Genomic DNA, 11,598 nt, shown 5'->3' with positions numbered 1-11,598 from the left:
TGTAATTCTACAATAAAGAAGTGTGATCAAAGCAGTATGGCCATGAGTCAAAGTGACACCTTTATGGTATAGATTTAAAAAAAAAACAACCAGGCAGTATTTCTTTTAGCATTTATTCACACAAAAGAAATCTTGACATGTTCTTGATATTCATGGGTTGTCCACAAGCCCTCAGAGTCATCATCCAAAAAGGGCTTCACAGCTGCATTCCTGAGGGCAATAAACAGATTTCTCATTAAAATAAAGCCAGGGAACACAGTAACACAAATGGATGTTGACGGACCACACAGCCTCAGAAAATATGGAACGGTAGGAGTATAATCAAGAGATATCATTTGGCAGAATCTTTTCATCACAGGTAGAGTGGTCAATTTAGTTTTATGGCATCTAAAACAACTTGTGCCAACCATAAAAAGGTCTGGTTGAAAGACTTGAAATGCTTACCAAGGTCAGCAAGACGGATCCAGCTCTTTCCTGGAAAATGGTCAAAGAAAAAAGAACCTTATTAAAAGTCAGTGACTGGTTGATTGTGATTTAATTCACTGGGTTACTCAGTAACAGATATTGTCCACATTAAAGTTCAGGTCAGACATTTGTTAAAACATCACTGAACCCAGTCAGTCATTGTGCATCTTGTGGGAGGATTTGAATTCTCACCTCAGTCGAGCACATCCTTGTTGTACAAACTGGACTCCATCATATCATTGTGTGACATCTTGTCCTCACGACCGTCACAATCCCACTTAGATCTGTAAGGAGATAATAGTTTCATGTTATTTATGTAAATAAATAACTACAGTTCTTTTCTTACAAACTATTCAGATCAGATTAATTGACTTGATGTCCTCAACTAGATCAGAGACCTGATTCAAACACATCACATCTGAATGATATTAGCTGCACAACGCCAATCTGTGACATGATGCTTACCAATACACGGCTGTGAGGATTCTCCAACAGCGAGGGTTTACATGTCTGGATGGGACAAGAAGAGATTTGCCATTATTGTTTGCATACAACACCTGAGACCTAAATTTCAAGTGCAGTTGATACATCAGCTAGGAGCGAAAGACAATAGGATAATCGTCATGGTTAATCTGTTGAACTATGCTATCATCATTGTATCAAGGAAACATCATTAAGACTATTGTGGTACTACATCCTTTCAACTCACCTTCACTTGGCCTTTTGTGCTGACAGTCTTGTTCCTGTAAATGGAGAATATATTAAAAGCTACTCCAGAAATTGAGTGACCTCACTGGTCATTGAGGCCGAAACATCAGATAGGAGCGAAAGACGATAGTAATCTTCATGGTTAATCTGTTGAACTATGCTATCATCATTGTATCAAGCATCATGGGCTGTTTCACAGCAGCCAATTTGACACCATTGTAAGGTGAACACAGGTGTAATTAATAACATTATAGTTCACTTTGCTAGGTGTAATATGCATTTTAAATTAATTTGAGAGAATCCAATTTTGAATTTCTTTTTTGTTTACATGAGGTTGTCATGAGTTACCATGGTTACGCACCTCCCAACCAGGCTCGCAGGAAGTGACGATGTAAATTACTGCTAAATGCGTACAAGAAGATAAATTGTATATTGACACAGTTCACATATTGGGTATGTAGTGCATAAATGAGATTTAAGGGGCCATAATTACACCTGTATTTATGCTACTGTGACATGTCAAAATGGCTGCTGTGAAAAGGGCCAAAAGGATCCTTGTACTTCAGCCTATCAACTCACCATGTGCCTTCTGTACTGCCAGCCATTGTTCCTGAAAACGGAGAATATAATATATTTTTAAAAAAAAATCAATTTAGAAATCAAGTGGCCTCACTGGTCATAGAGGCCGAAACATCAGCTAGGAGCGAAAGACAATAGGATAATCGTCATGGTTTTTCTGTTGAACTATGCTATCATCATTGTATCAGACCAGTTGTAATTAAAAATGTTTTTGAAGCACACAATTAACTCACCTGTTAACCAATCCAAGAACATTTAAACTGGATCCAAGAATAGGGGACCACCTGCAAGTCAAACACCAGACATTAGTAAAAGCCCAAATTATACAAATATGCAGGCATGTCTTAATCTGCACTGTATCAGTAACAAGTTGTCTTTCACTCTTATTCAGAGAGATTCCCAATGTTTGTAAACAATTCATCATTAACAGTTTGTTTTAGCAGAATGTTCATTGTAAATTATGTGGAGCATTACCTACTCTGGATGTCATTGAAGGTCAATTCAACCGATGTAAGCACACCTGCAGGAACACAAAATAAAATGATCAGTTGAAACATTGATATTAAAAACTTGCAGGCATCATGTTGTCTGTGCCTCAGATAATTCAACTGGTGGGTTGAAAGTATCGTCATCCATCTTGTCGAGAGTAGCAAATAAATGTCATCACAGTAGCACAGGGCGAATGTGCAGGATAAAGGCAGACTGATGCTTCTCTGGGGGTGCTTATTTGGACAGCTGGTGTGCATCTCAAATGTTAGAAGTCTGCACTGAATTGTCTGCTTTGCTAAATGCTTCAAGGGCCAAAAGCAAAAGTGCAGCTGGTTGAAAAAAGATGAATTTTGTGAAATAGTACAGCCCTTTCATGGACACACTTTGCTCTGCCCATCAGAAAGTCAAAGCTTTTAAAAAGAATAAAATTACTTTATTAACAGCCATGTGTTTCAAATCCATTTAGGACTGATAAAACCTAAAGTCAAGTTACATTAGGGGACACCTCAGAGAAGCATAAATCCATCTTTAACTGACATTTTAAGTAAAACTGAGCCTTACCTCATTTTGCTTCATCAGTTTCTTCATGTCTTCCAACTTTCTTGAGACCTGTGGATACACTCTTTTAGTACCATACTGGTCATGCTGATAATATATTGAGCTTAACTAAAAGTCTCAGTGTAAAATTTCTCAGAAATCACATCTGTCCACTACTCTTAAAGCATCACTGACTTCAAGTTAGGATAAGCAGAATTGTTTTTTTTAAAATAAAGTAACTTACCAGCACAGTATTCGATGTCGATCAATGCTTTGAAACATCATTTTCAACCTGAAGAAAATAAAGCACATTAGTTACACAGCTCTTGTAGTTCTTAATTTTCTTTTAGTGAAATGGCACATAAATAATCCTGCCATTACTTAAATCTTAAGTGATGCAGTTTCAGGAATCACTTCTGTCCACAACTGTTCCTTTTTGTACCCCCCATTTGTCTTTAGATAGTTCACTTTTAATGCAAATTTTAGTGCTTTTAGTTTTGTATTTTATCTCTATTTGTGTCTGCAACTTTGTGTTCTTGCTGCTGACTGTCTTGACCAGGTCTCCCTTGGAAAAGAGGTTCTTAATCTCAATGGGACTAACCTGGTTAAATAAAATAAATACAAATCAAACTCTTATAATGAAACCTTCTGATTCCTTACCATCTAAAGTTAATGTCTTTAAATACACCTTCTCTGCAGTATAGTTATATATGAAACGCATTAAAGCACCAGCTAATAGCACATGAGTTGTGCTGCTAGTACCTTAAAGCCAGACTTTAAGCAGTTTTCCCAAGCAGTCAGAAATGTTGGCATTCTACATATTTATTCAGATGTCCCTACCAACATAAATCTCATCATATAGCCATGGGGACTAACTTGTTAAATAAAATAAATACAAATTAAACTCTTATGAAACCATTTCTGCTTCCTTACCATCTAAAGTTGATGTCCATCTTCATTGTGCAGAGATCCTGCAGAAAAACCTGCAACCAAAGAATGGGAAATTGCATTTAAAGCTTTAAATACACCTTCTCTGCAGTATAGTTATATATGAAACGCATTAAATCCTGTCTAATATGACGCACAAGCACCAGCTAATAGCACATGAGTTGTGCTGTTAGTACCTTAAAGCCAGACTTTAAGCAGTTTTCCCAAGCAGTCAGAAATGTTGGCATTCTACATATTTATTCAGATGTCCCTACCAACATAGATCTCATCATATAGCCATGGGAATGCTGCAGCTAGGAGACTCTTATTAGGTGAATTGCGTCAGATTAGCTCGTTTGCTAATTTCAACACGTGGTTGAGGCCTGCTGCACCAGTTCACATTACTCATCTTTTAAAACATTTAACTGATAATAAACAGCACAATTCAGTAGAATGCATATAGAGAGTGCATTGATCCACCTGCTTTCACAGCTTAATGTCAATAGTTTGACTAAATCAATGTATAATTAGTAGCTGTGAGTATGAGCGTCATATTTACCCAGTGAGCAGAGGAGGAGTGAGGCCGGTCAGAGGGTGCGGACCGCTTTTATAGGGGAATGTCGCAATGGCTGATGGGAAAAATAGCTCAACAGTCTAGCGCGTCATGGGGAGGGGCTAGAAGGGAACAAGCAAACTGGGGATTTATTTATTATTATTTATTTATTATATTATTATTCTTTTTTATTATTATCTATTTATTTATTTATTTTTATTGTGTTTTTTTTTTAATTTCACGTTGGTTTTGTTTCATTTCTGTTGTCCTTTTATGTTTGTCACAGCTCTTTGTTTATGTTTTCGCTATGCTTCTTTTGTATGTAAATGTTTTTAATGTTTTCTGCTGTTACTATGTATACTGTCATTTTGAAATAAAAATAAAAAAGCAAACTGGGGGAACTATCGCGAGATTGTTAAGGTAAGGCATTGATCTCGAATAGTTGAGGTTAGGAATTGATCTCGAATAGTTAAGGTTGGGCATTGATCTCGAATAGTTGAGGTTGGGCATTGATCTTGAATAGTTGAGGTTGGGCATTGATCTTGAATAGTTAAGGTTAGGAATTGATCTCGAATAGTTAAGGTTGGGCATTGATCTCGAATAGTTGAGGTTGGGCATTGATCTTGAATAGTTGAGGTTGGGCATTGAGTTCGAATAGTTGAGGTTGGGCATTGATCTCGAATAGTTGAGGTTGGGCATTGATCTTGAATAGTTGAGGTTGGGCATTGAGTTCGAATAGTTGAGGTTGGGCATTGATCTCGAATAGTTGAGGTTGGGCATTGAACTCGAATAGTTGAGGTTGGGCATTGAGTTCGAATAGTTGAGGTTGGGCATTGATCTCGAATAGTTGAGGTTGGGCATTGAGTTTGAATAGTTGAGGTTGGGCATTGATCTTGAATAGTTGAGGTTGGGCATTGAGTTTGAATAGTTGAGGTTGGGCATTGAGTTTGAATAGTTGAGGTTGGGCATTGATCTTGAATAGTTGAGGTTGGGCATTGATCTCGAATAGTTAACGTCAAGAATAAGATCACTCGTCGGGCTGCAAGTCTCGCGAGACTTTCTGCAGCTCTCAGATCAGATTTCGCAGTTTGCGGGTTACCTTCTTGACACGACCGGCTAGCGCCCCTGCTTGCCATTCGTGTTATTAAAAAAAAACTAATAAAATTATTAAAATATATATATTTTTAATTATATTAAGCCTGAAATTGTATTATTGAACTTGAAAACAGTATAACTAAAATGAATATTAACTCAAGGTCCACTTACTCACTGTTTCTGGGGCTTCCCTATGTTTATACTTCCTTCTATTTAAATGGTTCATATTTTGTTACACTTTAGCTCTTCTTTTACTGTGTTAGCTGATGCATCTTGTTTTTTGCACTATCCCCTTTGCTGCTGTACACTGCAAATTTCCCCACTGCGGGACTAATAAAGGAATATCTTATCTTATCTTATATTATCTTAAACCCATCTAACCATCTCCCTCAGTGCATGTAGTGCATGTAAACTCCATCTGCTACGGCAAGTGGTTTTATAAGTGGGGTCCGGGGATCCCTGAATGGGTTTCAAGGGGTCCCCGGCAAAAAGGGGAATAACTGAATTTCACCATAATTCCATCCATAACACAATGACGAATGCATGACTATTTTGGTCATGGGTTTCTTAAACTTTCTGTAATAAAACCTAGTACAAAATCTTGTCAAATGGGGGTCCGTGGTCTAATTCGTGTCAGTTTAGAGGTCCTTGACATGAACAAGTTTGGGAACCACTGTTAAGGAAGCCTGTAATATGTGGTTGAAAGCTCCAGGAAAGAAAAAAAACTACTATGTGTACCGAGAGTTAAGCTTTTTATTTTTAGTGTTTTATTTTCAGTGTAATTTAAATAACCTGAAACTAAACTTTAATTACATGATGCATTGGGAAATTATATAAAATGTAGTAAATGTTTTATTAAAATGTAATCCCTATTTGTTAACTCAACATTATGCTGAATCTAAAGGAACACATCAGATTTTCTGAGGATATGTTATCCTGATGTTACTGAGCTTACTCACAAAGGTTGGATTTCCAAACAGGCAAAGTTAATCAGACCCCAATGGGCCCCCAAAGCCCCGGGTTCACTGTGTGTCAATTCTTTTTTTTTTTGGTAATTTAATTAACTACACATTTGTTAGGGGATTAATGCACAATATCAAGTAAGGCTGGTCCTGTAATCTTCTTTTGGCCGGTGTCAAAATCTAGTTTTAGGAAGATTACTTGCGTTTTTATTGTGCTTAAATGGTGCATGTTCACAAATAAAGTTCTATTTAATCAAATTAATGTAAACTAATTTGCACCAGTTGTTTATGTTGTTTTCCAGCATATAGTAGTGTGTTTTTCCAGGATATATATAGTAAAGCAGTCATCTTCCCTCTCTGAACCTGTCACAATGTTTCGGGCAGTGAGATTTGATGCTCATCTGAAATAACCATGACAAAATCTCACAGGAATAAACTCATGGAGATTTAATATTATGCATCAATAAACAGGAAAATCTGATACAATCAATGGTTATGATCAAAATGAAATAAAAAATACATTTTGATTGCTCTCTATCAGGCGATACTGAGTGATACTGAAATGTATGGCAAGGCCTCGATTCAATATAATTTACAAAGACATAACATGGAGGAAAAAAAAACTAAACAAACTAAAAACGAACAAATTTTAGCTTGGACGCTGAATTTCATTTGGCTTGTATGCTTTAGAGGAGGATTAAATTCAACAGCTGCAACTACAGGCATCAAGATTTTTACCAAGTTGTTCACTTGATCTGCATACAGCACCAGGAATATGTTTGTCTTTATAGATCCCTTCACCTAAGAAGGACTTTTAATATTAATTTAAATCAATTAGATTCATACAGGACAAATATCTACAGCAGACAATAATCAAATCTTGAAAGGGACTGTTGTGAGCTCGCTACAGTATTGAGAGATATTCTTGTGCGTTTTCAGGTGAAAATTGTTCTTTTATTTCATCCAAATATCATTTAGATCCAACCTATGTAGCTGTAAATAAGAGAATGAATGATGGATTTAAGAAAGCAGAGGTGTACAGTAGGATAAATATTGCCCTCCATCTGGTTCACTCGAAAAAACATAGGACAAAAAGAAAATGATGATACATGAAAACTGAAACCGGTTGAACAGTCTGGACACTATGAAACAGCAGCAGTGTTTCAAAAGTCTACTCTGGTTCCTCGTTTTCGCTCTCCTCGCCCTCTGACAACACGTGAACCATCGAGGTGATCCACTCTGACATCTGTGGGTTCGGAGAGGAAACCGGGACAAAAAGGGAGACTCGGTCCTTGCCTCCTCGTCATGAACCAGCGATCCAGAAAGACAAAAATATGTAAACAATCATTTGTTCATAAATGCCTTCAGGTAAGATGGATTTTTCAGAGGATTGTTTGTTCTCTGTCCAGATGAAAGTCCCTTCAGCCTTTTATCTGAACCTCTTTTTTGGCATAGCGGACACCCAAATTTGTCCTTTGACAGTCAGTGATTTCTCTATATTGCATATATTCCACAAATCTATCACAACTCCTCCAATCAGTGAGTTCAGATGCTATGGCTTATGTAGGGCTTTGCTTCCGGATAACACTTGAGACACAGGACAGTGTGAAAGAGGCGGCGAAGTCAACTTGAAATGGGAACGCCAAAAAAGGAAAATGGAATGATTCCTAAAGCCATCAAGTTCATATCCTCAAATATTTTACACTATTGCCAGAAAGAAAAAAATAAACAAAAAGAGCATTGAAAATAAAAAAAGAATATATATTTATATATCCATCATATGTATATCTATATATAAACAACAGGTACAACTAGTTGCAGGCAAAGAGGAGGATTTCTCCTCCCCTCACCCCTTTAAGATTCATCCCGTCCACCGTTATAAGGCTGTCAGACTCTCGGAGGGGGCAGCAGCTTTCTTTCCTCAGTCACCAGATTCCCTGAGATGTAGAGCGCCGTTTTGTTTGTCAAGATTTGAACACCATCAACCACACACCCTTTGCCCCCTCCCGAAAAAAAAACATATTTGTGTCGGGGTCTGGCTCGTCCTGTGGAGCTGATGAAGAGCGCGGACGTGAAGCTGTCGGGACAGAGTTGAGAGACGCGCCGATCCTCCCGTCTCCGCTCTGCGCTGCCGAGTCTCGTGTTGGCGGGTGGTGGGTTATTGGTGGCGGTGGAAGTGACTTTGCCCAAATAAGAGAGAGGAGCTTTACTAGTTCTCATGTTACATCTTAAGATGCTTTTCCATTTGATTTCATTCATTTTCCATATTGTTGTTTTACAGTCAAATGCAAAGCTGTGTACATATTCGATCATCAGTCATTCCAAGGCTTGGAAAAGAAGTGGTTTTTGCAAAAGAGTTCTTATGAAGACTCTGTTGTGTGTGCATTTCATTATGCATATTATGTATGGTGTGTGTATCAGAGTGTGCGTAGTCTCCTCATTGCCTCTGAGAGACTAATCTCTTTAATAGAGGCTCGTCGTAGACCCAGCACTCCCCGTCCTCGTGGAATAGCTGCAGAGACACACAAGCAATGACAAGTTTTACACAGTTTTATACAGTTTTATTTGATCCGAAAATAAAACTGAACAAAATGATTTGACATTTCTAACAGTGATCTTTGTCTACTAGGGCTGTCCTCGACCAAAGAAATTCTGAGTCGTCTAACACTTGATTAGCTGATTTAATTGACAGATTTGTAAAACTGAGTTTCTCCACAAACAATCACACAAAAGCACCACTTTAAATCTTGTGTTCACTAGAGATGAGCTCATAAGTTTCTTGGAAACTTGGAAATTTCAAGTACAGAGTGAGTTGCCTTCAACTTCCTGTTATTATGAATGTAAGGGCGCTTTCACAAGCCATAGTTTGTTTCTCTCTGAATCAGAGTGAAATTGATACTTTTTGTTTGTTTTCTGTCTGACCTTAAATGAATGTTCTACTATCAAACAGTGTTCATGTTCTACTATCACACAATGTTCCTGTTCTCTCTGGTAGATGTAGAACAGACAGTCTCACCCTGGTCTCCCACTGCTGCTCGTTCTCCTTCCTCTCTCTGGCTTCAGCTCTCTGTTTCTCCTCCAGCCGGTGTTTGGCTTCTGTTGCCGAGTCGATGTCTTTCAGCTTCAGGTTCAACGTCACATCTCTCCACAATCTGGTGAATTGAAGGGGTGAAAAAAACAGTTTGCTTCTGAGTGAAGGACTTTTTTTTGTTTCTGGATCCTTGGTAGGTTCGTTCCATGATAGAAAAGACTGCTGTGAAAACCAATTTAATTTCTCACCTTCGGGACTCGTAGTCGAGCTGGTCTTCCAGCTTTCTCACTTTCTTCTTAATGATGCCTATCCTCCTAGTGTCTATGAATGCTGTGTTCTCCTAGAAATACACACAAAACACATTCATTCATGTATTAATGTATTAATTTATTGCTTAACTCTTTCCTTTAGTAGTTATTCCCCAGTGTCATGAATAGGCTCGTTTGAGATGAACTGCGCCTCGCCAAGATCAGGTGGCAGCAGCATGGGGGCGGTGACTCAAAGCTGCGGACAAGTCAGACAGTTTCCAGCCGTTTCCAGCAGCATTCAAAGAATTTACATGAAGTCAAAGGAAAAGTGACATCCTGTTAGATCTGACCAAAGTCTGCCCTTGCTACTTACAAATGATGACTACTTTGCCCTAAGTTATTATTGTCTAATTTAATGCAAACTCCACCCCCAATCGAAAAAATAATAAAAGAGAAATGAAAAAAAAAAAAAGACAGATAAAGAAAAGACTCACTCCAGATGACCACTTGGCATACATCACTCCGTTCCATTCTCCCTCAATGGAGCAGAAAGACTTCTTATCATTAGGTGGACTGAAAAAAAAACAGAAAACAATTTAATGGTATATGTCGTTAAAAATGTCTTTGAACTGTGATTGGAGTGAAATGTTTTCCTCTTACAAAATCTCAGCAGTGATCCTGTGCTTCTTTCCTCCGTAGAAGGGTTTGGTGTGGAACACGATGTTAGCGCTGTAGCCCGACTTTGAGCAGGAGATGTTGCACTCGCCACCCAGCTCCACCCACGGCACGGTCAGAATCGACCTGGACACACGGGATCAGGTCAGTGACGCACATATTAATGATCAGAGAGAATATAGGAATACATCAACACAACGCACCTGCCGTATCCGTTCGGGAAGGTGAGGATGTAATGTTCATCGTGCTCCAAACACGACACACAACCTGAAACAAAACCGGAAAATAATTATTACAACTACATGAAGTTGTGACAGTAAAGTATGTGTATTGTGGAGTGTATGAAGCAGCGCTCTTTAAGTACCTTGGCCAATATTGTGGACACCTATGGACATGCCTAAGAACTTAGACTTGGTCCAGATGTGAGCGTTGAACTGGATCTTCTTATTTAAACATTCTGCGTAGAATGCAGAAACTGCAGAGAGAAGAGAGGAAATACTCATGAGGTTGTAGAAAAGTGGCAACGTCTCAGTGATTTAAAGTGTAAAAATCAGTCAAACAATTTCATTTACACTTTCAAGATTAAGATTTCCTAATTCAACATGTGATCAACAGCCTATATATTTTGCTTTATACATTTTTTTGGCCTGTAAAAGGTAATGACAAATGATCTAAAAGAGTCATTCCCAAAGACTGGGTCGGGACCCACAGGTGGGTCGCTGGAGATTTTATTAGGGTCGCCGAATAAATTTGTAGAATTTCTTCTATCGTCAGTAGTAGTAGTTTATTTAACATTTATATCTGCAGTACACCTTTAAGCTACATGAGCGAGCCTGAATGTTCATATTGTTCTGATAATTGTAGCCTTCTTATAACATTGAATCTAATATGAAAGGCTAGCGTACATTTGTACGTTTGTTTTGGGTTTATATAGTAAACATATTTTCATTTCTTTTGCTGATTTTAATCGTCATTTTCAGTCATTGTTCTTAATTTTTGTTTCCATTACTGTCTGTAGTGGTTGTTTGCCTATGTCTGCTTTATTGTTAGTTTCTCTGCCTGTATTAGATGGTTGTACTATGTGTTTTTATTTCTAACCAGGGACAATGTCTGCAAATTAGTTACGGCTAAAAGCTCTACATACATTGCATCGGTTGCACTTTATTTAACAATGCCTTCATGTATTGTCCCTGTCAAATAAATGAATAAAAATAGAACTAAAGAAGTTCGGACACTCACTGGGTGGGTGGTGAGAGACCTGCTCTGCCACAAAACACACACTGTTGGTTGAAGACCACGGTACCGGACCTTCTGATACCGTTTCCTGGA

At 38.2% G+C, this 11,598-nt stretch overlaps 1 protein-coding gene, 2 long non-coding RNA genes and 9 other non-coding genes across 16 annotated transcripts in view; all 12 read right to left on the bottom strand.

The window, feature by feature from the left end:
* Window positions 1-97: 97 nt before the first annotated feature.
* On the bottom strand, window positions 98-1,791 carry LOC119489004. Its single transcript, XR_005207069.1, has 6 exons — window positions 1,753-1,791; window positions 1,175-1,208; window positions 931-975; window positions 658-749; window positions 445-474; window positions 98-210 (listed from the first exon to the last, which is right to left on the bottom strand). It is a non-coding gene; the product is annotated as an uncharacterized LOC119489004 (long non-coding RNA).
* On the bottom strand, window positions 289-361 carry LOC119489148. Its single transcript, XR_005207111.1, has one exon. It is a non-coding gene; the product is annotated as a small nucleolar RNA SNORD47 (small nucleolar RNA).
* On the bottom strand, window positions 548-613 carry LOC119489156. Its single transcript, XR_005207119.1, has one exon. It is a non-coding gene; the product is annotated as a small nucleolar RNA SNORD78 (small nucleolar RNA).
* Window positions 1,047-1,128, bottom strand: LOC119489151. The gene has a single exon (XR_005207114.1). It is a non-coding gene; the product is annotated as a small nucleolar RNA snR60/Z15/Z230/Z193/J17 (small nucleolar RNA).
* LOC119489152 lies at window positions 1,272-1,351 on the bottom strand. The gene has a single exon (XR_005207115.1). It is a non-coding gene; the product is annotated as a small nucleolar RNA snR60/Z15/Z230/Z193/J17 (small nucleolar RNA).
* A 67-nt stretch (window positions 1,792-1,858) lies between the features above and the next one.
* LOC119489154 lies at window positions 1,859-1,940 on the bottom strand. Its single transcript, XR_005207117.1, has one exon. It is a non-coding gene; the product is annotated as a small nucleolar RNA snR60/Z15/Z230/Z193/J17 (small nucleolar RNA).
* Window positions 1,941-1,983: 43 nt separating this feature from the next.
* On the bottom strand, window positions 1,984-4,308 carry LOC119489005. 2 transcript variants are annotated; one of them, XR_005207070.1, is made up of 6 exons: window positions 4,265-4,308; window positions 3,712-3,761; window positions 3,023-3,070; window positions 2,803-2,850; window positions 2,227-2,272; window positions 1,984-2,036 (listed from the first exon to the last, which is right to left on the bottom strand). It is a non-coding gene; the product is annotated as an uncharacterized LOC119489005 (long non-coding RNA). The 2 variants fall into 2 exon arrangements; XR_005207071.1 differs by lacking the exon at window positions 4,265-4,308 and adding an exon at window positions 3,903-3,925.
* Window positions 2,105-2,184, bottom strand: LOC119489142. Its single transcript, XR_005207106.1, has one exon. It is a non-coding gene; the product is annotated as a small nucleolar RNA SNORD79 (small nucleolar RNA).
* LOC119489157 lies at window positions 2,913-2,974 on the bottom strand. The gene has a single exon (XR_005207120.1). It is a non-coding gene; the product is annotated as a small nucleolar RNA SNORD75 (small nucleolar RNA).
* LOC119489150 lies at window positions 3,567-3,647 on the bottom strand. Its single transcript, XR_005207113.1, has one exon. It is a non-coding gene; the product is annotated as a small nucleolar RNA SNORD74 (small nucleolar RNA).
* Window positions 3,929-4,009, bottom strand: LOC119489149. The gene has a single exon (XR_005207112.1). It is a non-coding gene; the product is annotated as a small nucleolar RNA SNORD74 (small nucleolar RNA).
* A 2,439-nt stretch (window positions 4,309-6,747) lies between the features above and the next one.
* The window catches only part of osbpl9 (oxysterol binding protein-like 9), a 42,746-nt gene continuing 37,895 nt past the window's right edge, over window positions 6,748-11,598 (bottom strand). For all 4 annotated transcript variants that reach the window (XM_037769704.1, XM_037769705.1, XM_037769706.1 and 1 more), the window contains 8 exons: window positions 11,509-11,593; window positions 10,634-10,744; window positions 10,473-10,536; window positions 10,255-10,395; window positions 10,089-10,167; window positions 9,595-9,686; window positions 9,332-9,467; window positions 6,748-8,827 (listed from right to left, as the gene is read on the bottom strand). In XM_037769704.1, coding sequence (XP_037625632.1) covers window positions 8,753-8,827; window positions 9,332-9,467; window positions 9,595-9,686; window positions 10,089-10,167; window positions 10,255-10,395; window positions 10,473-10,536; window positions 10,634-10,744; window positions 11,509-11,593 — 783 coding nt within the window. In that variant the 3' untranslated portion in view covers window positions 6,748-8,752. The remainder of the gene's footprint in view (window positions 8,828-9,331; window positions 9,468-9,594; window positions 9,687-10,088; window positions 10,168-10,254; window positions 10,396-10,472; window positions 10,537-10,633; window positions 10,745-11,508; window positions 11,594-11,598) is intronic.

This window comes from Sebastes umbrosus, chromosome 5 (genome assembly GCF_015220745.1).
Source record: "Sebastes umbrosus isolate fSebUmb1 chromosome 5, fSebUmb1.pri, whole genome shotgun sequence".
In the NCBI taxonomy this organism is placed as follows: Eukaryota; Metazoa; Chordata; class Actinopteri; order Perciformes; family Sebastidae; genus Sebastes; species Sebastes umbrosus.
This window is presented reverse-complemented; position numbering and strand designations above follow the sequence as displayed.